Source organism: Maylandia zebra, linkage group LG10, assembly GCF_041146795.1.
Source record: "Maylandia zebra isolate NMK-2024a linkage group LG10, Mzebra_GT3a, whole genome shotgun sequence".
NCBI classification, from domain to species: Eukaryota; Metazoa; Chordata; class Actinopteri; order Cichliformes; family Cichlidae; genus Maylandia; species Maylandia zebra.
The window spans coordinates 9,435,920-9,458,750 of record NC_135176.1 but is presented as its reverse complement, the minus strand read 5'-3'; the positions used below and the strand labels follow the sequence as shown (position 1 = coordinate 9,458,750).

Sequence of the window (22,831 nt, the reverse complement as noted above, 5' to 3'; positions counted from 1 at the left end):
TTTTACAATAATCATCACTTGTATATATGTTAGGAATTACGTGATTGAGCATTGTGATGTATGCGACACACACACACACACACCGTTTTTGCTCACGATCATATTTTTATTTATAATAACAATGCGCCGTTACAGCTCGTCCCGGTCCAGCCCGCCTCCCGCTCGCCTCTGCCGTCACTATATAGACACACAGAAGGAAAACACTCATGACACAATCGCCACCACCTGTGGCTCACCTGCCTCCCGGTACCACCCCCCTGAGCTCACCGCTCCACCCCTCCCCTGCAGCTACGCCAGGGACCACATCCGCCACAAGCATCTTCTTGGAACTGAATGTAAGGATCCTATTAGGAAGGATCCCGGATGAAATCTAAATACACTCTGATAGAAGAGGTCTCATACAGTAGCTGAGAGATGACTGTCCATCCCCCACCATGGCCTGCATCACTGCAGTTCTAATCTCAGTTATTCTCTGATGGGATATTAATGTTCCTGAGTAGCTCTTCTACCCATTTATATAAGCAACACCACTAACGTTTGATGCTGTAAAGCAATGAAACATAACCATTTTTACAAAATTAAATTATTTAAGTCTGGAACAGTTAATCTTTGATCATTGCTAGCAATAAAGCAATATCATGGATGTCTGTAACTAATTATTATATTCCATATTCTATAATATTACAATACTACAATACTAACTATACAAAACAATACTTTTAACCAATATGAGTTGAGATTAATTCAAATATGTTGCTCCCCTATAAGTCATGTAGTAGAAATACGAGTATAAAGTTTGGTATAGATTATTCAGTAAAAGTTCACAGGATGTCAATACCTTAAGATACTTTAGTGGGTAAGCCTAGAGAGAGATTAGCAAATTAAGCCGTTCGGAGCAGGCCGTTTTGCGTAACTAATTTTAAATCCCGGTAGCAGTGCAACCATGTAAGCTAGCGCAATAATTTTTTTGCATATGAAACCGGAGGAGTTGTACTTGCGTCTTATGCCATCAGCTTGTCCTAGGTCACGGTTTCCTTCCACATATAGCTTTGCAAAAAATTGCATAAAAAGCGCTTGCAGCAACAAAAACATAATATTCCAGAAACAGGCTTTGCCGATCCGATCAGCTCTTCATAACACTCCCTACGTCCATCAGCGCGAACTATCGCATATCCGCAATGACCTGCCCGAAACCGGAAGTGGCGTCACTTTTGCGAAAATGTAGTTTTTTTTTACCATCAGGGCCTTGTAAGGCTATACTGGTGTTTTTTAAAGTTATGTTTGACTTTATGACTTTCTGTGTCATTTCTGGGATGCTTAGAAGTCAAATTGCCCTGCTGGAAATAGTTTATTTTGATGCATATGCTTTTTTTTTTTTTTTGCAAATTTGCATTATAATACTTATTTTCATTTTTCCTGCAGTATATAAAAATTGGTGAATTTCAAAAATAAAACTATGAAGACACTCAAAATAAATTTCCTGTGGTGGGAAACTATTTTGTGCAACGTTTTTGTATTTACAGTTTTGAGGGATAAGCCTTTTAAATTTCTCTAACTAGAAATATATGTTAAAAAAAACCAAAATGATTTTCAATTTTTTTGTAGTTTATTGCACTTTTTTGCAATTTATGTAATTACTATGCTCTTAATGCATACATATTATTAAAATTTGGCCTATAATGGTTGTATTGGTGTACAGCAACTTGAAATGCTCCCAAAAATCGCACTACAGCATGTAAAAATATAATATAAGCTCTGGCGGACTTGGTTCTATGGTAGGTCTTAAAGGGTTAAATTGAAATTCAAGGAAATGTAAGGACAAGCGTTTGACTCGGCTCACCCACTTAGTCACCTGACATTTGATCGACCCATCCCCAAATGATGACACTGGTTCAGTTTTGTCACCCATAGGCGCGCGCGCACACACACACACACACACACACACACACACACACACACACACACACACACACACACACACACACACACACACACAAAATGAACTCCCTTGACATTATTGTGTCACTAACCAAACATGGGGCCAGAATGCAGTCCCAGACTTTTCTGGCTCACTATAATCCCTTCCTATTGCACAGATGGTAACTTTATGCATACCTTTATTACATAAATACACACAGCAGCACGCAAACAAGGCAATATGTAAAGAAGCATATAGATTTCTTTTTTCTTCAACTGTGATTTTGACTTCCATGCTACTAGCAGGGTTTTATTCTAACATATATGCAGGCCAGATCTGGGAGGGGTAAGTCAGAATTTTCTCGTCACTCACCATGGGGTGAATCCAGTTTTGTTAACTGGATTAAAAACAGGCCAACTTTACGGATTTAAATCAGCTTTGAGCAGATAGCACAAAAGGTTCTGTATTCGTGGCCTACTTGTAAAACAAAAGTTTGCCTTAGCAATATTTCTTATATTCAGTAAAGGAGAAATAGAATTAGAATTCATATAAAAATTCAGAAATGAACAAATACAAAAGAGAAGCTCAGACTAAATTTTCCTATATTGGCTCCATTTAACCGACCTGGCTAAACTGGAGGTTATAGTGGAGATTTTCATGCCCCTGTGCCCCTGCTTGGACCAATGCCATCTGCTCATCTACTAATATGGCTAGGGCAGACAGACAGCCTTAGCCTGAGTTACACGCTCCCAGATAAACAATACAGATTTAACATTTAGTAAAGTAGCTATGAGAGGTGTAAATAATGTCTCCTACATGGTACTAGAACTTTAGTGCAGTAAAAATATTGATAAAGGACAAAGCATGCATTAATAAATATGTCTATAATCTACCAGTTACTTAATATTATACCTAATATTTTATACACACATACACTTTGTTCCAGTCTATGACTTTAATGAGGTCATAATCATTTCACTTTTTGTTATGATAAATTGCCATGGTAAACTTGGTAGAGTGCAGAGTATTTTTGCCATGTAAAAATAGTCTGGATGGCATTACTGTGGCCTCCAGTAACACTGTGAGGAACCTTGGAGTCATTTTTGACCAGGATATGTCCTTCAATGCACATATTAAACAAATACGTAGGACTGCTTTCTTCCATTGCGCAATATTTGTCCTGTATTGGCTTCCCTTCATTGGATCCATTTTAAATCCAGAATTGAATTCAAAATCCTGCTCCTCACATACAAGGTCTTAAATAATCAGGCCCCATCTTATCTTAATGACTTTGTAGTACCATATCAACCCATTAGAGCTCTTCGCTCTCACACTGCAGGCTTACTTGTTGTTCCTAGAGTATTTAAAAGTAGAATGGGAGGGAGAGCCTTCAGTTTTCAGGCCACTCTTCTGTGGAACCAGCTTCCAGTTTGGATTCGGGAGACAGACACTATCTCTACTTTTAAAATTAGGCTTAAAACTTTCCTTTTTGCTAAAGCATATAGTTAGGGCTGGATCAGGTGACCCTGAATCCTCCCTTAGTTATGCTGCAATAGGTGTAGGCTGCTGGGGGACTCCCATGATGCATTGAGTTTTTCCTTTTTAGTCACCTTTTTCACTCACTGTGTGTTAATAGACCTCTCTGCATTAAATCATACTTGTTATTAATCTCTGTTTCTCTTCCACAGCATGTCTTCTATCCTGTCTTCCTTCTCTCACCCCAACCAGTCAATAATAAGGTCTGACAGAAAATCCCTCACAAAGGTAGAAAAAAGACCCCTAATTCCTCACGACCCTAATCTTTTCCTCCTGTTTGGTAGCAGAATGCTGATCCAAAAACATTTATGAAAGGCTTAAGAATAACCAAATATTACTTGGACCTCCAACTTAAAACAGAAAATAATGGAACTAATGACATAAATAGAACTATAGAGCTGGTGTTTGCATTCAGTGCACCCTTTCCTCAATTCATTTAGCTATTTTACATATTCCTATTTCTGTCAGAGGTAAATATTCTGTAGATCAGGGGTTGACGAGGACTGAGACAACCCTGAATGCAAGTCTGACACCATCTATTAATAAGTCATTGCATTTGTTATGCTGTTTAACCAGTTTCTTTTTTATATGCACTGCTTTGAGGTAATGCCATAGAGATATTACCTGTTGAAATCAGTGTCATCCGATGCTCTTTTACACTCTTAACACTGTAACTCACCCAGAGTCTATCATAGGTTTATGTATGCAGATGTTGTCTGCCTAGCTAAGAAGGCATCACAAACAGGCATCACAAAAGCAGTGATTACGAGGCAGTCTTGTAGCATTAGCCTCCATTCTGCTTCTACCTGTTTCCACAGTAGAATCTGAACATTTTACTGTGAAGTGCGCTTTGGACTGAATTTCACCAACTTTACTGTCAAGCTTTTTTGTCTTTAACACTTGTGTGTTCCCATTAGAGATTTGTGTTAATATATTTGACTTTCCTTTGGTTGTATTGTTAATTGACATTATATGACAGTGCATCTCAGGCCGTGTTGCAATTACCTCAAAAATAACGTAACAAATTACCTTCTACAGGGAGTAAATAAGTAATTTAACACAATACTTACAAAAAAGCGAGGATTTTGTGTAATACATTATTAGTAAAAACACTGATGCTGTTTCTAAGTGAGTTATTTCATCCAGTCCTACACATGATTGTAGGTTTACCAACCCACCAGTTCCCACTTTCACTCATGCTGTCACTTATATACTGTATACTAGTATACTATAAACCAGCATTTATTAACCTGGAAAGTAGACCATAGAGTTAGTCGAATGATCTTGGAAAGAAAAGTGTCTGGACTTCTTTAAGAGCTACCCAATTGTGGATATATAAATGATGATCATAAAACTGACCAAAAATACATATCTGGTCACGGTAAGGGTTTGAACCTCTTCGTTGGGAGTTTTTGCACGTCTGCAGTTTTTTTTTAGCTAACACTTCCTTTGTCATATTGTTGTATTTGTACAAATTCTGTCAACGCAGGCTCTGTAAGTCACTAATAACGTCTAAATGTACAACAATTAAATGCATTAATATTGCCAAATGTACAGAACAATCAGAGGCTGCAACACTGTAGCTATTCTAAGCACTTGGGTACCGCACAGCATTGTCATGTAATATTGAGTACCGTTGCGACCTCTTGTCCTGTCAGGTTCCATCTACCTCTGTCATAAGCACATAGGGAAGCTTATGTAGCTATGAAAGTTCCCTGCTTTAGAGACAAAACAACACAACAACAAAAATAATCAAATTTAAAAAACACACACATGGAGAAACAGTTGAAAATATTTTACACAGATCACACTAAGAGTTCTAAAAGAACTGGAAGATAAGGTTGGACCAACCTGAAGCAGAATAGAGATAAGTTAAAATACAGCTCTAGCCTTCTGCTGTCTTCCTCTTATGGGATTTGTGACACTTACGGATCCCAGAAAATGCACAAGAGTGGCAGGCTTGACGAGATGAGGGGTTAATGATTTAACAGCCAAGTTAACACAGCAAGGCAATACGAAAACTCCAGAATGCAAAAAGGACCAGCCCTTTGTAACTTGCTCAAATATGACCTGTTTTTGACTATACAACCCTGAAGTATCATTATCATAAGTTATATTTTTATCTAAGATGAGAATTCGAGTGTAGTTCGTTTCACTCTGGAAATGCACTGCCCTCCAATTTTCAGAGTTGTGACAGTAAAACAGTGGTTTCTCAATTAAAAACCAGTTACTTCAGTGCCATAGAAAGGCCATCAATGAGCCAATCACTGCTGTGTGTTAGATTTACACTGTCAAGCTGTGCAGCCGGATAAGGGTTATTTAAAGTGGCCAGTGCTTGCTTGTTTTTGACACACCTAAGACATGTTTACCCATCAGTAAAGGGAGGACCATGCTTAACCTTAACACATAATAGCTGCATGGACACTGATGCAACATTATGCAATGAAATGTTATACAGTCCTATGAAAAACAAAGCACACTCTTAAGGCTTCAATAGAAATTAAGTAGGTAAGTAGCAGCCAGGTGCTGCTAATCACTTGATTGTGTGAGCACCTCCATAAAGCAGACGTTTCGTCAATTTGCTGGTCTAGAACTCCAAAGAACAACTAAGAGCTACAGATATAAGCTTCTCTGTAGAAGATTTTAAAGGCAATTCAATTCCAGACTAAAACAAAGTGGACAGTTTAGTGTAATATAAAACTAGTGATGTCTTTGATGTAACACCAAAGTGAGAAAGCCAAATCATAAAAGCTATAACTGAAATTCTCAGGATTAAAAATAGTCCACTGTAGTAGTAATTTGCTAGTTAGGCTGAAAGTCTCTCTGAAAGCCCCCTAAATGAATTTGTAGGAAAGCAGAGCTTACTGCTAATCAAGTCTAAATAAACAAAATGGTGTGACAGTGCCTCAACAGGGAGTCAATTCTGCTAGGAATTCTAACATAAGAAGTCTTCCTGCCATGCCACTCATTTAATTTGTGTAGAAAGTAAAATTAATTCTTAATTCTATTGAATGAGCAAGCTTTTTATAGTGCCCATTAGAGATTTCGCAGCTACTGCCACTTTGATGTAGAGGTTCGTGAGACTAAAATAGTTGTCTGTTAGCATATGTCTGTTAGGCTTTAATTAAATTTGTGGGCAAAACATTTATAGCCTCTACAGCAAAAACAATAACTTGGCCTCTCTTTATACCTGTTTGTGTCTCTAGTTTAAGATCATTAGATTAAGTTGGAATCCCAGAGTCTGTGCTTGAAGCACCCCTGTAAATGGGTTAATGTAACCTAAAATTAATTACTGCGCATTAGGGTTACAAAGTGTCTGTGTCAGAAGTAAGTGGGTATATTCACAAGTCATTCACATTATACGTCACACAAATCCTATGTTATATAAACCATATCAATAACCAGTGGGACTTGATTTCTATTTTCAGCCTGATTAAGATGGATTTTGGTATGACGGTAGATTTTGGGAAGAGCCTTCATCCCACATAAAAAGAGGAATCATCAGTTTTTTCTGGGCTTAACAATACTTAAGGCTCCCAAACTAGGAGATAGTTGAGAACTGCATCAAGTTTCTAGTAACCAAAATTGAGCCACACAGCAAGAAGGTCCTGGATTTGAATACACCATCTGGCGCTTCTTGTGGAGTTTGCATGTTCTCTCTGCTACTTTGCATAGTTTCTCTCTGGGTACTCTGCCTTCCACCCACAGTCCAAAGACATGCAGTTTGTAGAGCTACATTAATTAGTGATTCTAAATTGCCCATAGGTATGAATGTGAGTGTGAATGGTTGTCTTTCTCTCTGTTTTAGACCTACGACAGACTGGCGTCATACCCGTTGTGTATTCTGGATGGATCTCAGAAAATGCTGTATTCAACTAAAAGACACTGTCAACACTTAGTTTTTCCTCTTCTCAGAGTGGATTGTAAAATCCTCTGTGGTGGCCTTTGTTTTTTAATTACTGAGAAATCCAGCACAAACCTGTAACTTACAGAACAGTTTGTTGATTTTATCATTATTGTCTCATTATCATTATTCTTTTCTGTTCTAGTCTCTTTTCTGTACACTTTTCTGCAAATTAAAAGAAAAAACAGATTTAGGTATATCCAAGAATCTCTTTCCACACCAATAAGTCATTTGACAGGACTGAAAGGCCTTGCATCTCTCCCTCTTACTCCACTCATCACAGCTGGCCTGAAGTGTCCCGAATCATGGTGGGTCATGGCTCCAGGCCCACTGTGCAGGCTAAAACATTTGAATTTACTTGTTTGTGATTGCATAGAGGTAGCTTCACTGATACATAACGTCTCTATGGAAAATGTTCTGCTTTATTTAAGCCACCTTGAGGATTCTATTATTGGGACAGTTGGTCCTTTGGTGAAATTCCACTTTACGAGATTAATTACTCTAAGTCTGAGGCAACGCCCTCGACCTAATGTATCCCGGACTTCAACCTGCTCTGATCCATTTAGCTAGTCCCTGTCACTTTTTACTTCACCAGGTATACAAATTACCCTCTCCTTCTTTGACCTGCACAAAGCTAATTTCATGCTGCTAAACCACAAGATTAGGAAAGACCTTGTTTACTGGACAGAGTTGGTGAACCTCTTTAAGAGTGAACCTCTTTGAGATGAACATGCCTCTGTGGTTTTGTACCCCTTTGAAATAATTTTAACTGAAAGCAAATATCTTCTTTCTTCATTAATATGCAGATTGTCATTACCATTGATCAACAACCACTGATCAAAGACCATTGATCAATGGCCATGAGTAACATTCACAGATAGTTGGGTAATGACTGCAATCACAGCATTGCAAGATGGAGAAAGATGTACCCTTAGCCCCCCTCCTTGATTTAGAGATGGTCTTTCCCTTTTCACATAAATGACCTCCTCGAATCCCCGCTCAAGGCATTCCTCCCTATCCAGGATGTGTACATCCTCATCACTGAAATAGTGTCCACTGGCTTGTAGGTGTGACAAGACTGCTGATTCAATAAATTCAATAAAGTAAAACACACCAGACAGTACTTAAACCTTTTGAACATCACGTTTGGAATCTGTTTCTCTCTTTGTGTGTGTGTGTGTGTGTGTGTGTGTGTGTGTGTGTGTGTGTGTGTGTGTGTGTGTGTGTGTGTGTGTGTGTGTGTGTGCGCAACACTTCCACTTTTCGTAACTAGTTTATTCAAGAAGGTAAAGTGACTCCAGACATCCTGAACTGTGTAAATGATGTATTTCTGTTATCAGTAACACGCGCTGATTTGTAATTTTATTTTATTTTTTTGACATATCATAGAATATTTGAACATTTTTACATTATTATTATTGTTATTATTATTATGCGTGTTTGGTAATTGGTAAGCTACGTGTAACGAAGCCCTGTCGAAAATATTTGGCTCGTTAGTGTACCTTGTGCAAGGGAAAACAGACGTGTGACAGCGCAAACACAGTCTCTTTCCCTCCCTCTGTTCTCATCCTCGGTACCAGTTGTTTTCAACAAGCTTGTGCAGTCACGGCGTTCACAGCTGCTCTCTCCCCGTTTGCGATTTACAAGCGGATTCTTACCTCTTTCTCAGTATTTTAAGAGTGGGGAATTTTGCATTCCCTCGTAAGACCAATCATGCCACACAATTCATAAACTTTTAAAATCGGAGTTGCTGTCTGGATGTACGCCATGCGCCTGCAACCTGCGCGGGCTGGCTGGGACTTTTCTGATCGGATGCTGTGCTGAGAAATGCAGTTGGCGCCATTGTTCCCATGGCTTATTATCCTTTCCAAATTCGCGGACCAGGTGCCTTGTCCTTGTCAGCCTTCCTTACCAGCGCACAGCCTTCTTTTCCCGCCGCGCCGACTTTTCCGGACGCCGCGTCCTTCTCCAAGTCTCTGTCAGAGCAAGCACCCCCTGACGCGGGGCTGCACGCAGGTCTGGGGTGCCAAAATGAGGCCGTTCAGCAACGTTCCTTGAAGAGACTTGAGCCAGAAGAATGGTTGGACGAGGACCCGAAAGTTACGCTGGAATCAAAGAACTTGTGGAGTGAATTTCACAAAATAGGAACTGAAATGGTTATCACAAAATCAGGAAGGCAAGTGCAATGCGCATTTAAGTAGTCTACTGAGAATTTGTGTAGTGTCTTTGTCGTTTCAAATTTGTAAATAGCCTGTAAAAGCGCGCACAAATGCTATGTTCACGCTTTAACGGGGAAAAACAGCGAATAATCTAGTTTTGCTGATGATCGGAAGTTTAAAAAATGCCACAAGGGGGGGGGGGGGCCTCCATAGACAAATAGAAGCTCTATGAGAAAAAAGTGATGAAAAACAAAAATAACACTGTTAATTATGACATATACAACAATTTCTTTTTTTCTTCATTAACTATCAGGAGGATGTTTCCCCCTTTCAAAGTGCAAGTAGAAGGGCTGAATGATACAGCCAAGTACATCTTGCTGATGGACATTGTCGCTGTCGACGACTGTCGCTACAAGTTTCACAACTCCCGCTGGATGATGGCTGGAAAAGCTGACCCAGAGATGCCAAAGCGCATGTACATCCACCCGGACAGTCCGTCTAAAGGAGAACAATGGATGAGCAAGCCTGTTGCCTTTCATAAACTCAAACTCACCAATAACATGTCCGATAACCATGGGTTTGTAAGTAACACTCACTGAAAAGTTGCTTTTGTTCCTCATTACGCATGGTTATGCTGGGTGACTGGGTGCACTGCTTTAAAGCTTTTATTATGGTTGTAGTTGTAGTAATTAATTACCCAAATACCAGTAATTCCAACTCTATTTTTCTAATTTGCAGACAATTTTGAATTCCATGCACAAGTACCAACCCAGATTTCATATTGTGAAGGCGAATGACATAATGAAGCTTCCTTATAGCACCTTCCGGACTTATGTTTTCCCAGAGACAGAATTCATCGCTGTCACTGCTTATCAAAATGAAAAGGTAACATCATCCTTTAGCCCCTCATACACAAATGACAAATATCCACATGGATTATACAGTGTGTACTACTGTTGTGCCTGTTTGTCACTGCACAATGAACTTTGGATTGATTAATCTGCAGATCTTTCCTTCTTTTCCATCAAGATTACACAACTAAAAATTGACAACAATCCCTTTGCCAAAGGATTCAGAGATACAGGAAATGGGAGACGTGAAAAGAGGTATACATTTTGAAAACAGAATACATCTTTAGGCCATATGTGCATGGTCTCATGCAATCTCGATTTGTGATCCCCAGAAATAAACAGTTAAACATTTCTTCACTGAATGGAAACCAAAGCAAAGCAGACCAGGACTTTGCTGATTCTGATGATTCCTATGAGCAGCCCAGTACCAGTGAGCCTTTTTATTCCCCACAACTAATAAGCAGCCCTCTGATGCCCACATCAACTTGTCAAGGTGGGTTCATTTAGAGTTCATTATGTTATTAGGCAGCCACTGTTGACCTGTGTTCATGAAGTGATAATCTAACTTAAGATCTACTGCATAGTCACTACACTGAAACAGCTTGCATATATTTTTTTTTGTTTTTAGTACGTGTTTTCCTTTTAATGACATATTCTCAAGCCAATAATTGCTGTTTGTAGTTTGGGGATCTGCTTTTGTTTTTACTTTAAAAAAATATTTATTTGATGCAAAATTAACAAAGCATTTTAAACTGTGTTTCAAAAGAACATGGGTTAATAATATGATGGCTCATTCAATTTGACTGCAAAGTATTCCATGACACACTGTCTGACAGTGTTTTCTTCATGGTTAAAAATGTTTCAAGTGTTTGTTTTTTTCCTTACAGACGAGACCAACGTTGTCAGTGATTCAGACGTTGATCCACTAGATGACTGCAACGCTGAAGGCAGCTGCTCCAGGAGAGAACACACATTGGGTTTAAGTCTGAGAAGTGAAGAGATACTGTGGAACAAGTGTGATCTCAGAAAGAACAAACAAGATGCAACAAAAGCAAGAACATCAAGCAGCGCCTCACGTGATAGACATTCTATAGGTACGGGTTTAGAAGAGCAAATGAGTGAAATCAAAGATGGGGTCGTGCCTATGATGTTACAGTCATGGAGCGCATCATCCTTCAGTGCTGGTCAGCAACCCACTTTGGATTTCTCAAGTGCACACAGCCAATTCTCTAGTAGGCTTGGGACACCTTTGTCATTTCAATCTGGACAGCTATCAATGAAGCCAGAGGTTTTTTCCAATATGGCTATGGAGAATATGTTTCCCACTTCATCTGGTATAAATGAATTAAGAAATGGAAGCCTGTTTTCTGAAAGCATCACCTCTTCAGCTCCGTTCAAACGTCAACTGTCACAGCAAATGCTAGCATCTCAGGTACGCTTCCCCAGGTTCACTATATTAAGTTATTGAATATATTTTCATCCATTCATTTAATTGTAAGTGCTGTATACAGCAGTAACAGTTACTTAACTTCAGTAGCATCTTTAAAGTCTTTGAGCACTAACAAAGGACTTCACACTGGGCAGCTGCAGAATTTTTACAGTTAAAGAAACTCTCAGCGAGTAAAGCTGAAATACGTTATATGTTTCGTGCCAATATGTTTCATAGCAAGCTCTGTTTGTAATTTGGAGAACATACTTTTAGATCTTACTTCATGTTTCGTCCTACTGTTTGTGCAATCCTACAAGCCTTCATGTTATAATTAAAAAAAAACCAAAGGTTCTTTGTAAACCGATTTTCCACTAAAAAACAGAAAAACCTTTGATCACTATTTGGTGTATTATGTGTGGAAACAAAATATAAAAGCATTAAATGAATATATACAATATGAAAAACAATGAATGTCTAGTTTTTCATTAAACAACTACTGAATAAAGTAAAACAATAGTTGGAATGTATTACTTGAGTAGTTGTACTTCATTATAAGCCTTTGTGAATTCTTTATGAATGGCTTAGAGATCTTTATAGTGTGCAGGTCATTTTCAGTGTAAAGTAAAGCATAGGTGTCAATCCTCTTGTTGTTTAATGGGACTGGATTGATTACCTTTACTGACTTCCTTTCCTAATGCCTTGGATTTCCTCCATAATATGAGTTAAAGACAAAACAAATCGGATGTATTCAGTTGCTGGTTAATAAAGTTTAATTTTACAGAGCTGTTTATATAAAGGAAGATGACATGATCTGTACTACAAATCTTAACAACTCTACTTTTTAATGCAGGGGATTTCACCATCACCCTATGGAGGACTTTTCTCATATCCATACCGCTACATGGCAGCACCAGGTTCAGTCACACCAGCCCTTTCATTCTGCACTGCAGCCTCGTCGCACTCCAGAAGCCAACGTTACAGCAACTCTCGACCATGGGTGCGATTCAGCCCTTATCAGATTCCCACATCGATCACCTCAAGCCAAAATCTGCTAACATCCAGACTGCCTGGTAGATCATATTTACAATCTGAGCGAGAGTCAACTCTGGTGTTTGACAATAACAGCTATCTAGTCATAAGACCTAATAAACCAAATCCTCCATAATAGACTATTCTACAAGTGAAGTCACATATGACAATCATTTAAAATGTTTTGGCAGAAAGTCTATATTTTTGCTTCTCATTAAATTGATCATATTATCATAAATTTAATAAAGACAGACTTGGTGGTCCAATGACAGTCAGTATATTATACTAGACTTGGATATGCATGTTTAATTTAATGATTCAAATAAATATTGTACTAGATTCTACTAAAAGCTACTCAATGGAATTCCAGAACATGTGCTATGCAAAAGTCGGTGCCCGGGGTGAAATTCTTTAGAGGATGATATGATGTAATGTGCTTTAAACATAACTAAAAACACATTTTTACTGCTTTATTCTATGTAAATGTGTAAATAGTTTTTCTCTTGCATTTTTTTTCACAAGAAAGTGACTAAATGAAGCCTTTTTTCAGAATGTTTTATATTTGTTTCACACTTTCACATTCTGATATACCAAAAATGTGCAGTGAGCTTGGAAAAACTCAGGACTTTTTGTTTATCTTCTTTTAAACCAGCACTTGAGAAATCTCCAGGAGATGTGATGTTGTGTATGGAATTATGCAAGTATATTGTGTGTTGTGTGTGTGTTTTCACAATTTACATAAAGATGTTCTAATCTGTAATATTTGACTGAATTATTTAACGTTAATTTTGCTTATTTTGTTTGTTCTTTTTTTGGGCGGGGTCATCTTTTGGTGAGTTGTTGTGCATTGCAACCCTACATTTCGTAAAAATAAACCAACAACAAACAAAAAAAACCAAACTTTTGGATGTGGCGCTGTCTATCACTGTTTTTAAATGCCAGGATATTTAATATTGATTTAAGAAGGGATTTTTCCCTTATTTTTTTCTCTAATGGTGATCAGTTTTATTTATGTAGTTACTTTATTTTTTAAAAAAAAGCTTTACATTTTATTTCTCTACTTCTGTTTTCTATTTCAGAAAAGGTCAGCCTATGTGGCTGCTCCTTATGACCCATCTTTGTACTGATTTCTAGGCAACTGTGGCTTTGGTTGCCCTTTAGACCTTATAGAACATTTTTGTCATCTTCTATTTTAAGTCACAGTCAAATGCATTAGAAGAAAAGGGGAGCTCTTGAACTTATGATCTTAATTCTAAACAAATTCTTGTGGCAACACATCTTGGCACTTTTGCTCCCCTCATCCAACACCCACACCTTTCCAGGAACAAACACTGGCAAGACAAGAGACAGATTTTAAATTGGACCGTTAGCTGCAGTGCCCTCATTTTACTGCCTGCATATTTTACATCTGTCCGCACACAGCATTACAATAGTCATAAAGCTATGGCATATGTTAGCTCAACCGTGTGAAAAAAAATTTAGCTGGACAGTGACACTATTTGTAAAGTGACAGTGGTTCACATAAAGTTGAACCACTGTCACTTGGTGACAGTAAAGTTGGCGTTTAATGACAGGGACAAATTTGAAGACACTAAATCATACTGGGAGAGTGTAAAAAAGGTCATATCAGTGTAGGACACACCCATTTGCATGTATACAAACAAATGTAGATAGCTGACTGTGTATTCAAACAAGATGATTCACACTGTTTTTACTTTGAGGTTTGCTGGGGCACACTGACAAATGGCAAAATAAATGTTGTCACTAGTTGTCTTGAGACTTAAAAAATGAATACTTAAGTCTTCTTAATACATTTGTGTGTTAGTGAATGTTTAGAGCTTCTTTGTCTTCTGCAAACCCAAGTTATTAAAGCATAGAAAGAAAAAAGAAAGTTTTTTTTAAATCCTAAATCTCTTTTGTGATTGCGATAGTGTCAATATTTATTCCTGTCACTTGCATGTTTAGTATTACACTAATTAATTCTACTAATACTTAAAATAATAATTTTGGTTGTGTTAAAATAGACCAACAGTGCACTGAAATATCAAGTTTCTGCAGGCATGTGCTAACCTACTCTGAACACTGGGAGGGAAGCATCTATTTCACACTTCACAGTGTGCAGAATATTAGTTAAAAGACTGTTAACTTGCAAATACTTCAGTTTTTCAACATCACTGTGTCAAGAGAAGGCAATGCAGGCTCTATGATTGGATTTTTAAATCAATCCTTATCATCACTATGAGCTAAGATAAAAATGTTAACACAGATGGCTTAAATAGATGAGATCGCCTTGATGCAGTCATTCACTTAACATGGAAACAATTTAAAAGCTTTTGTTAATGTAAATTAAGCTTTTGGCATGTATCTTTATGTTAAAGTCAAGAAATAGAAAGACAAAGTTGCTCCTGCTGAAATCCCATAAATTCAGAACCACTTTGAGTGGTTCTGCACATTAAGGCCTCTGAAGCCACCTAGTGGATCTAAGGTGCAATAATAATATATTTACACCTTTGATGTAAACTGGTAATCGAGGGTATTTCACTAAGGTTAACTGTCATAGTTTATCACAGGTATCCTGTTTTATTTTAACAACTGGGTTAAAGTGGTGTAGGCTCTAACTAAAAGATGTACATTTAATGAACCAAATCATGTTTTGAATGAGCTGGTATTTAATTCAACACTGGTATATTGTAATTTGATTTCATTCTCTTTCAGTCTTTTAGGGCTTAGCTTTAGGACTCTTAGCCTGACGACCTGCATTTACACTTTCATATCATCAGAAACCTCAGCAAGCTGTTACTGTCTACACATGAATAGACAAAGTTTTAAGCGTTTTTACATGGCTATCCATTTGTCCTACACGCACACGAGTACGATAAAAAAAAAAAATCAATGTTTAATTCGTCACATTAAGTATGAACATTACTTTGAATAACTGTCTTTGTAAAACAGTTTCACAGAGAGAATATATGAATTCAAGTCTCTTTATTTAAATACGATCAATCCTAATTGCTTCTCGTTTGTGATTAGAAGTGGGATTTCGCCGGAACCAGTTTGAATGCAGACAGGCCAGTTTCTCAGCTTTCAAACGACACAGCTAACGTGAGCCAAACGGGATATGAAATAAGTCTTCCGTTGACTACATCGTCTGCAGTCTATATACTCCACTTGCCTGCACTGAAGTGATGAATAAACATCTTTAATATACTGCACACTGGATGCATTTTTTTCTTAATTTTTGACAGGGGCGATTCTAGGATCAGAGCTTTGGGGGTGCTGAGCACCCAGAGAGCTGCCCAGCCAGGCAAGATAAACCTGTCTCTGTCAGTCCCTGCATCCTTAAATGTTGTCCCGAGTTCTCTCTGACTGTCACTTTGGTGCATTTAAACCCCTGTTCCTCCCTGTCCTCATCGTCTGTTGTCTTAGTCTCCGTTATCAGTCATCATAATTTTACCATCTCTGTGCAAGTCTGCAAATCTCTTTATTAAATCATAAGATTCTTAAATTAATCAAGTCTCTCTGTGCCTGGGTCCTCGTCACAAAACATGACATCACTGTTTTGTACATTTTAACACAATTTAATCCCCACATTTGTGAAAGAAAAGCAAAACACTTTTTTGAAAAGTCTGTAACAAAACCATCAAATCTGATCAAGGTTATTTAAATGCTGCAAAAGAAGAATGGATTGGAATAAAAAAAATACATATCCTAACCTTAATTACTGGGGAAGAATAATGAATGATGCTCATAGTGAGTAAAAAGTAAACTGAGTGCATTTTTTGGACAGAGATTCACTTTTAATGTGTTTGTATAATATAATACAGATACATAAAAACACTCCCAAAACAGAATAAATTATTACAAATAAATTATTACAAAATATAAAAAAAAAGAATATAAAAATGGAGGCAACTTTGCCTGTGGTAGAATGTATACAATGTATGAAAAAATCTTTACTGCAGATACTAATTTTGTGTTGTAAGATTTATGAGTTTCATGCTTTCATAGTGGCACTTAGGAGAGCTTGACATTTTTCTCAGGTGGTACACACTGTAAAAAGTTTGAGAAACACTGATAAGTGTGTGTGTGCTTTTGGAAAACATTTAAAGCTGCAGTACAGAATCTTTGAAACAAGCTTAAAACATTTTTAGAATATAAACAGAGCATCTGCTTCTCTTTACAGCTCCTCACTCCACCAGGGCACCGTTTGGCACTTTCTGATAGTGTGCAAATGTGATGTACGTACTGCGGCAGTCATACAGACAACTGGACGGTCCAAAAGTTGGCCTACCTATTACTGGCTGAGGTTTTAGTAGAGTTGTGGCTGAACCACATAAAAATATATTATTAATTTTAATCTCCCCAATCCATTATAATGTTATGTTGGAATGTTGTTAAAGAGGGTCAAAAATGTTTCAACCCAGTTTGTTTTGCAGATTCTTTATAGCAGCTTTAATATAGGGAGAACACAACTTCCAGATTGTGTGAGTAAAATCAGGTTTTTTCTCTTTGTCAGTTTAACAGTTTGTGTTGTGCCTGTCACTGTTCCCTGTCTGTTTTCTTACCTGGTTCTTCCTGACCTTGTACTTTCTCTTCACGTTCCCTCTTTCCGCTCTCCCTCTTTGGACTGACAATCATACACAAATAGATTGTATTCAATTAGATGAAAAATTACATTAATATGAAAAAAATTCTATTAAGATCGCTAACAACAAGTCCTCTCTCAGTGTACTTTCAACCAAAAGGCAAATAACCAAACCACATGAACAACCAATAAAAGATATAAACATTGAAACACTGATCCAATATTATTCTTGATTGATGGATAATTTGATTTTACACTTTTACCTGAATGTGGCTCCTTTTTTTGAAAAAACTTCCTTATATCCATTATGAACCTGACTGTCTCGCTGTACACACACACACACACACACACACACAACAGGAGTTATAAGGCTAATGGGCATCCAGTCAGTTAGCTAGTTAGTATCCATTTCAAGCAGGACAGTGGTAACAACAGCAGGCTACGGACAATTTAAAGTTTTAGATTTTAAATAGGCTGTATATATTTCAATGGGAGCAACAGGACGGTCAGATGTCGCTGATTTTACTACAGAGCAGGACGGATTGTAGAGTAGCAAACATTGCCAGAAAACACGTTTTCAACACAGCAGGTTACCTGGTGTAATATTTTTCAGCTAAAAAGAAACATGGTCTGACTCCTACCTAACTATATAAAGAGTAACTGAAGGTTAAATGCAGCTAATATGTCCTGTTTTAAGCCAGACACTAACACCTCCGCTCCGTTGCGTCTCAGCCACCATCCTAGAGCCAGAGCAGGGGAGAGGCGAGCTGGAACAAATCACTTTGGGAGGGGGGATTATCTATACTTTTGTTGTTAAAATGTTACGTCTCACACAAGTACAGTACTGTATGCTTTTTATATTTTTAGTAGTGTGTCACACAAACAGCAAATATTGTCAAAAAAGTAAGAAATCTTTGGGGGTGCTTTGATTCATGTTAGGGGTGCTGAAGCACCCCCAAAAATGGGCTAAAATCGCCCCTGATTTTTCACATTCCCAGTTTGCATACGTAGTCCTCAAACTACCCGTCGTGAAAATAGTGTACAACAGACTTGTTAAATGTAGTCTGATGTTAGCGGGCTCACAGCATGCTTCAGCTGCACGCAGTCTACTCAACAACGACGAAGACCTGCAACCGCGAAACTGTGTGCTCGTCACAGATTCCGCACACCGAAGTTCAGTTCTGCTACATATATGTAGCTGGAAACATTGACAGCACATGCTCAAGCACCACCTCTTCCGGGTGTCTCCCGGCCCTCTACCGCCTTAAACACGCCCACACAGATTAACTGCAATTTGATTGGAGCTTTGCGAGCGAAATCAGCATAGATCTAGCTGAACTAGACAGAAAGGATTCAGCGTTAACGTGTCTTTTACTGATATTTGATTACTAAGACCTTATTACATTGACTGGATAGAAGAAAAAACAAAACAAAAGCAAAAAAACATTATTTCTTTTCTTTTTTTTCTGCTTTTGGAATGTTCATATATATTTTTAATCATAAGAATTCAGCAGATATAGTATCGAGCACCTTGGATGGATGTTACAAAAACACTAGCGTTTCGTTTGATTTCAGCTGGTGTAGCAGCTGTGGTTATCTTGACTCCACAGTTTTCTTTCTTTTTTAAAATTATATTATTATATTAAATATATTGTATTTTAGACGTTATGTACAACTTGTAATTAACTGTATAATTACAAGTTGTTCATAACGTCCAACATACAATATATTTTCTGTTTTTTTTTTACGTCATTCCCTTATAAACGAAAGAATAGATAGACAGCCTGAACACATAATGCTGAAGTCGTTAATATACCGGCTTGGGTGTGATGTCTTTACTATCTAAACTAGTTCTATAGCGGAAGCTGCAGTCAGAGGTCAATGCCCAGGAATAACCTGCCTGCGCATCATCACATCACCCCACTCTCTGCTGTTTAAGCATCTGATGGTGATGTGTGACCTCATCATGATGTGATGTTTTCATCATCACTCGAAAGAGAGATGTCTGGCAGATACAATTAATTTATCGATCTTTTTAATTCAACTTTTTTTCAGGATTACGTGTCGGTTTATCTCCACCGGTGAGTCGCTAGCATACCTGCAAGGGTTTATCTCTTATTACTTCGCGTCTGCACCCAGGTTTTCACCCACACTGCAGTACAGTACAACGGTAGCCAGTACAGTACAGTCCGTGCTATTGTATTAGTGCCGTTACTGTGGAATTATAATTGTATTAGCGCCTGCCGGTAAGCTAGCGTTATTAGCACCTGCGCCTCAGCTTATCTGGGGTTGCTGGGTAAAGAAGCTAGCCTTCACCGGACAGGTAACCTTAACTAGTCGACTCAGCCTTAGTTCTTGTTTTTTCCCCCCCTTAATTTTTCTTTTTCTAGAAGGCGGTTCTAAAGTTATCTCATTAAATAATGTTCATTGCGGAAAACAGAAATATGGGTCTATTAACAAGCTAAACACAGCTATCATTTCGTGATGTTCTCCTGGCTCACTTTTACAGCGTGCCTGTTTGCGGTGCTCGGCTTGTTTTTCTGGTCCCGCAAGCGCCTGCCGAGAGGTAAGGTGTGCCTTACCCGAGAGTCTACTCTTTCCAGTTGCTCTGACAGGTGGGTTTTTTTTTTTAACAGTTGTGGCAACTGGACAGGTAGGGCGACAGCAACATAGCAGTTAAGTAACGTCTTATCGTTTCCGCACGTGGCTGTTAATTAACGTTTTTTCGAGGCTTCATGGTAAATTAACAAGGGGGAGAAGAAAGGGAATGTCAGTATTACTGTAGCAGATGCTAGGGTTTTGAGGAAAAACAGGAGTTTTAATCAAGCAATTGTCTTAATTGTTTTGCTTTTGTCCACTCTTTTAAATAGCAGATGCAAAGTGTACACAGGACAACTGATGATTACAGTGCAACTCTGGCAAATAGCAAATTTGATTATATGGCTGTCTGCCTAAATAATGCTTCATTGGTTCTGTCTATATGATTACTGGTGACAATATAGCACTCATTACATTCAGGTGTTATTGTTTAATATTTTGTTATTAATATTTTATTCTAAGCAACTGTTTTGGCAGATCATAAAGTGGCATTTTTTTCCAGAGTGTGCACAAAAATGATGCAATATCAATTGCACTATCAAGAAACTTAAGTTCATGTAACCCACTTTTGCAATAATGACAAACAGCCTTGTGTTCCAGCCAAAGCAATCTGTGTCACACTGTACTCTGTGGCTCCTTTATAACTGTTGCAACCACTGCTCTGCTTCTTGTCAGTGTTTGGAGCCTGCTCCTGTCGCCCGACCATGGCACAACAGGACGGTGCTGCCAAGAAGATTCCGGCTGTTGCGGAATTGCACTCTCGCTTCATTGTGGGATCTGTGTCAGAGGAGAACTCAGAGGATGAAAACCAAGGAAAGGTGGACATACAGCTGGACGAGAAGGAGACTCGCTCCTTGTCTCCATCTTCCGGGAGTTCGGACAGCACCTATGAAATGGGCTTCGACCACATCGATGGTCCTATGCACAATTTAAGGTTAGCCTGTAAACCTTCTTTGTCTGTCTGGCTTCTAAATGGTAATGCAACAGAAATATACATTTTATTCAAACATTTGTAAATGTCCTTCTAAAAGCTATATATAGCAAATGAGAGATAGGGATAGGGATCCTGCAACTTTCTGTGCTGTCTTTGTGAAACTAGCCAACATCTGTAGTCTAAAATAACACGCAGCATGCTCTGCTCAGATTATGTAGTTTTCCTTGGCTTCATAACCCTTTGAGCAACTTGTGAAAAATGCGGTTTTTCTAGTTGCACTCTACCTAAAGGTTCCTCTGTGCCCTCACTGTGTGAGATTGTCCCGGAGAGCAGTCATCTTGACTGCAGAATGTTTTTGTGGAAAAATGGTCAAATGATTTTTTACAGACAGGAATTCCCAAACTTTTGAAAGGAGCTATTCATGATAGTAGTTTTTAGCCTGTTTTTTTGGTGGGGGTGGGGTTGTTTTTTTTTCCTACTGGGCTCCCTGATCTCCTGTGTTTTGTTATTTAAAGTTTTCGTTTTAAATTTAAGTTAAAAAAAAAAACAGTGCGTGTGTGTTTTTATGTGTATTTGACCTCTAAGTATAATTACTTGCAAAAACACTTGGGACATTAATTATTATCATTTCTTGCATGCTGACTTTCTTTGTGCCATAATCAGCAAGTTTACTTTTATTTGTGGCTGGTTTTGATGTGATCAGTTTCAATGAGGGTAAACCGAAAGACACTGGGCGGCACTACCGTTGTCAGAACTGGAAATACTGGATGAACGGGGGTTATGCCGCCCCGTCTCCCCACTCCCCCCACACACACAATCTCTTCCACATCTGGACAGAGTTGATCCACGTCAAGATCTTTACAGTGATGCAACCATCCAGTGTCATGTCATATAGAAGCCAGCCAGCTAAACGGGCCCAGGCTCTGCCACACCCTGTCACGTTCCTCCACCCATAGTACCCAACTGTCCCAACTCTTCCTCTTTGGGTGGAGCTTTGATTTACAGGGCTCGGCAGTTTCTGTTGGAAGCACTTGCCCCAACATGTAAATGTGTTTGAACAAGAAATTCTACTCTTTTTAACAATTTCTTCCATTATTTTATTTCTAGGTTGTTGGTTTTTTGTTTGTTTTTTTCCTACTGTTGTCATAGATTTTTATTTATGGTTAGACATTCTGACCATTTCACCAACTTATCCAGAAGCTGTATAACCAAAGGGACATTATATTGATATTCTTTTTTTTTTTTTTTTTTTTTTTTTAAATTAAAACAGATCAAGCATGTCAGGCCTGCACCTGGTGAAACAAGGACGAGATCGCAGGCGTATTGACCTCCAGAGGGACTTCACTGTTGCTTCTCCTGCTGAATTTGTCACACGCTTTGGTGGTAACAGGGTCATTGAAAAGGTAAGAAATTCTGATTTAAAAAAAAAAAAAAAAAAAAACTCCAAAAAACCCCAACGTGTTATATAGGGACAATAATTCTATACAATAATCTAATTTATAAACTCTGCAATAATAACAAAAAACATTAAAAGATTCAAGTTCAAATTGTGATATTATGTCAGTCAAATGATTGACTGTATGTGCATTTCATAACTTTCCTGCTATATTGTGATTAGACTATGTTAACAATAGTAACTGATCTCCTTTTTCAGGTGCTCATTGCAAACAATGGCATTGCAGCAGTGAAATGCATGCGCTCCATCCGCCGCTGGGCCTATGAAATGTTTCGCAATGAAAGGGCAATCCGTTTTGTCGTCATGGTGACCCCAGAAGACCTGAAGGCCAATGCAGGTGAGCTAAAGTTTGGTTTCCCCAAACAGTAGACTCATTGTATGTGGTACCACCTTCAGCATATTTTGAGGCTTTTGAGACAGGTATATTGACTT

The 22,831-nt window shown here is 38.3% G+C and overlaps 2 protein-coding genes and 1 long non-coding RNA gene across 14 annotated transcripts in view; 2 read left to right on the top strand and 1 right to left on the bottom strand.

Annotated features, from left to right (window-relative positions):
- Positions 1-90: 90 nt before the first annotated feature.
- On the bottom strand, positions 91-17,735 carry LOC143420775 (uncharacterized). The gene is made up of 3 exons (XR_013100510.1): positions 17,675-17,735; positions 17,392-17,453; positions 91-177 (listed from the first exon to the last, which is right to left on the bottom strand). It is a non-coding gene; the product is annotated as an uncharacterized LOC143420775 (long non-coding RNA).
- On the top strand, positions 8,961-14,668 carry LOC101483795 (T-box transcription factor TBX3). The gene is made up of 7 exons (XM_076889006.1): positions 8,961-9,534; positions 9,831-10,098; positions 10,256-10,402; positions 10,547-10,623; positions 10,701-10,861; positions 11,256-11,800; positions 12,648-14,668. Exons 1-7 carry the CDS (start codon positions 9,209-9,211, stop codon positions 12,960-12,962), a joined length of 1,839 nt encoding a protein of 612 aa, XP_076745121.1. The 5' UTR covers positions 8,961-9,208; the 3' UTR covers positions 12,963-14,668.
- Positions 17,736-19,301: 1,566 nt separating the features above from the next.
- The window catches only part of acaca (acetyl-CoA carboxylase alpha), a 33,540-nt gene continuing 30,010 nt past the window's right edge, over positions 19,302-22,831 (top strand). For 5 of the 12 annotated variants that reach the window (XM_014408619.4, XM_014408620.4, XM_014408622.4 and 2 more), the window contains exons 1-4: positions 19,904-19,977; positions 20,685-20,943; positions 22,214-22,346; positions 22,598-22,736. In XM_014408619.4, the coding sequence (XP_014264105.2) occupies positions 20,714-20,943; positions 22,214-22,346; positions 22,598-22,736 (502 nt within the window). In that variant the 5' untranslated portion in view covers positions 19,904-19,977; positions 20,685-20,713. Of the gene's footprint in view, positions 19,493-19,899; positions 19,978-20,008; positions 20,027-20,069; positions 20,087-20,684; positions 20,944-22,213; positions 22,347-22,597; positions 22,737-22,831 lie in introns of those variants that run through there. The other 7 variants (XM_014408615.3, XM_076889003.1, XM_014408614.4 and 4 more) reach the window with 7 other exon arrangements.

Excerpts from the sequence above, each read along its gene's own strand:
- LOC101483795 (XM_076889006.1), top strand. The coding sequence starts at position 9,209 with ATGGCTTATTATCCTTTCCAAATTCGCGGACCAGGTGCCTTGTCCTTG. Across the intron at positions 10,403-10,546 it reads CTGCTTATCAAAATGAAAAG|ATTACACAACTAAAAATTGA; the intron begins GTAACATCATCC and ends TTTTCCATCAAG. Across the intron at positions 11,801-12,647 it reads AGCAAATGCTAGCATCTCAG|GGGATTTCACCATCACCCTA; the intron begins GTACGCTTCCCC and ends TTTTTAATGCAG.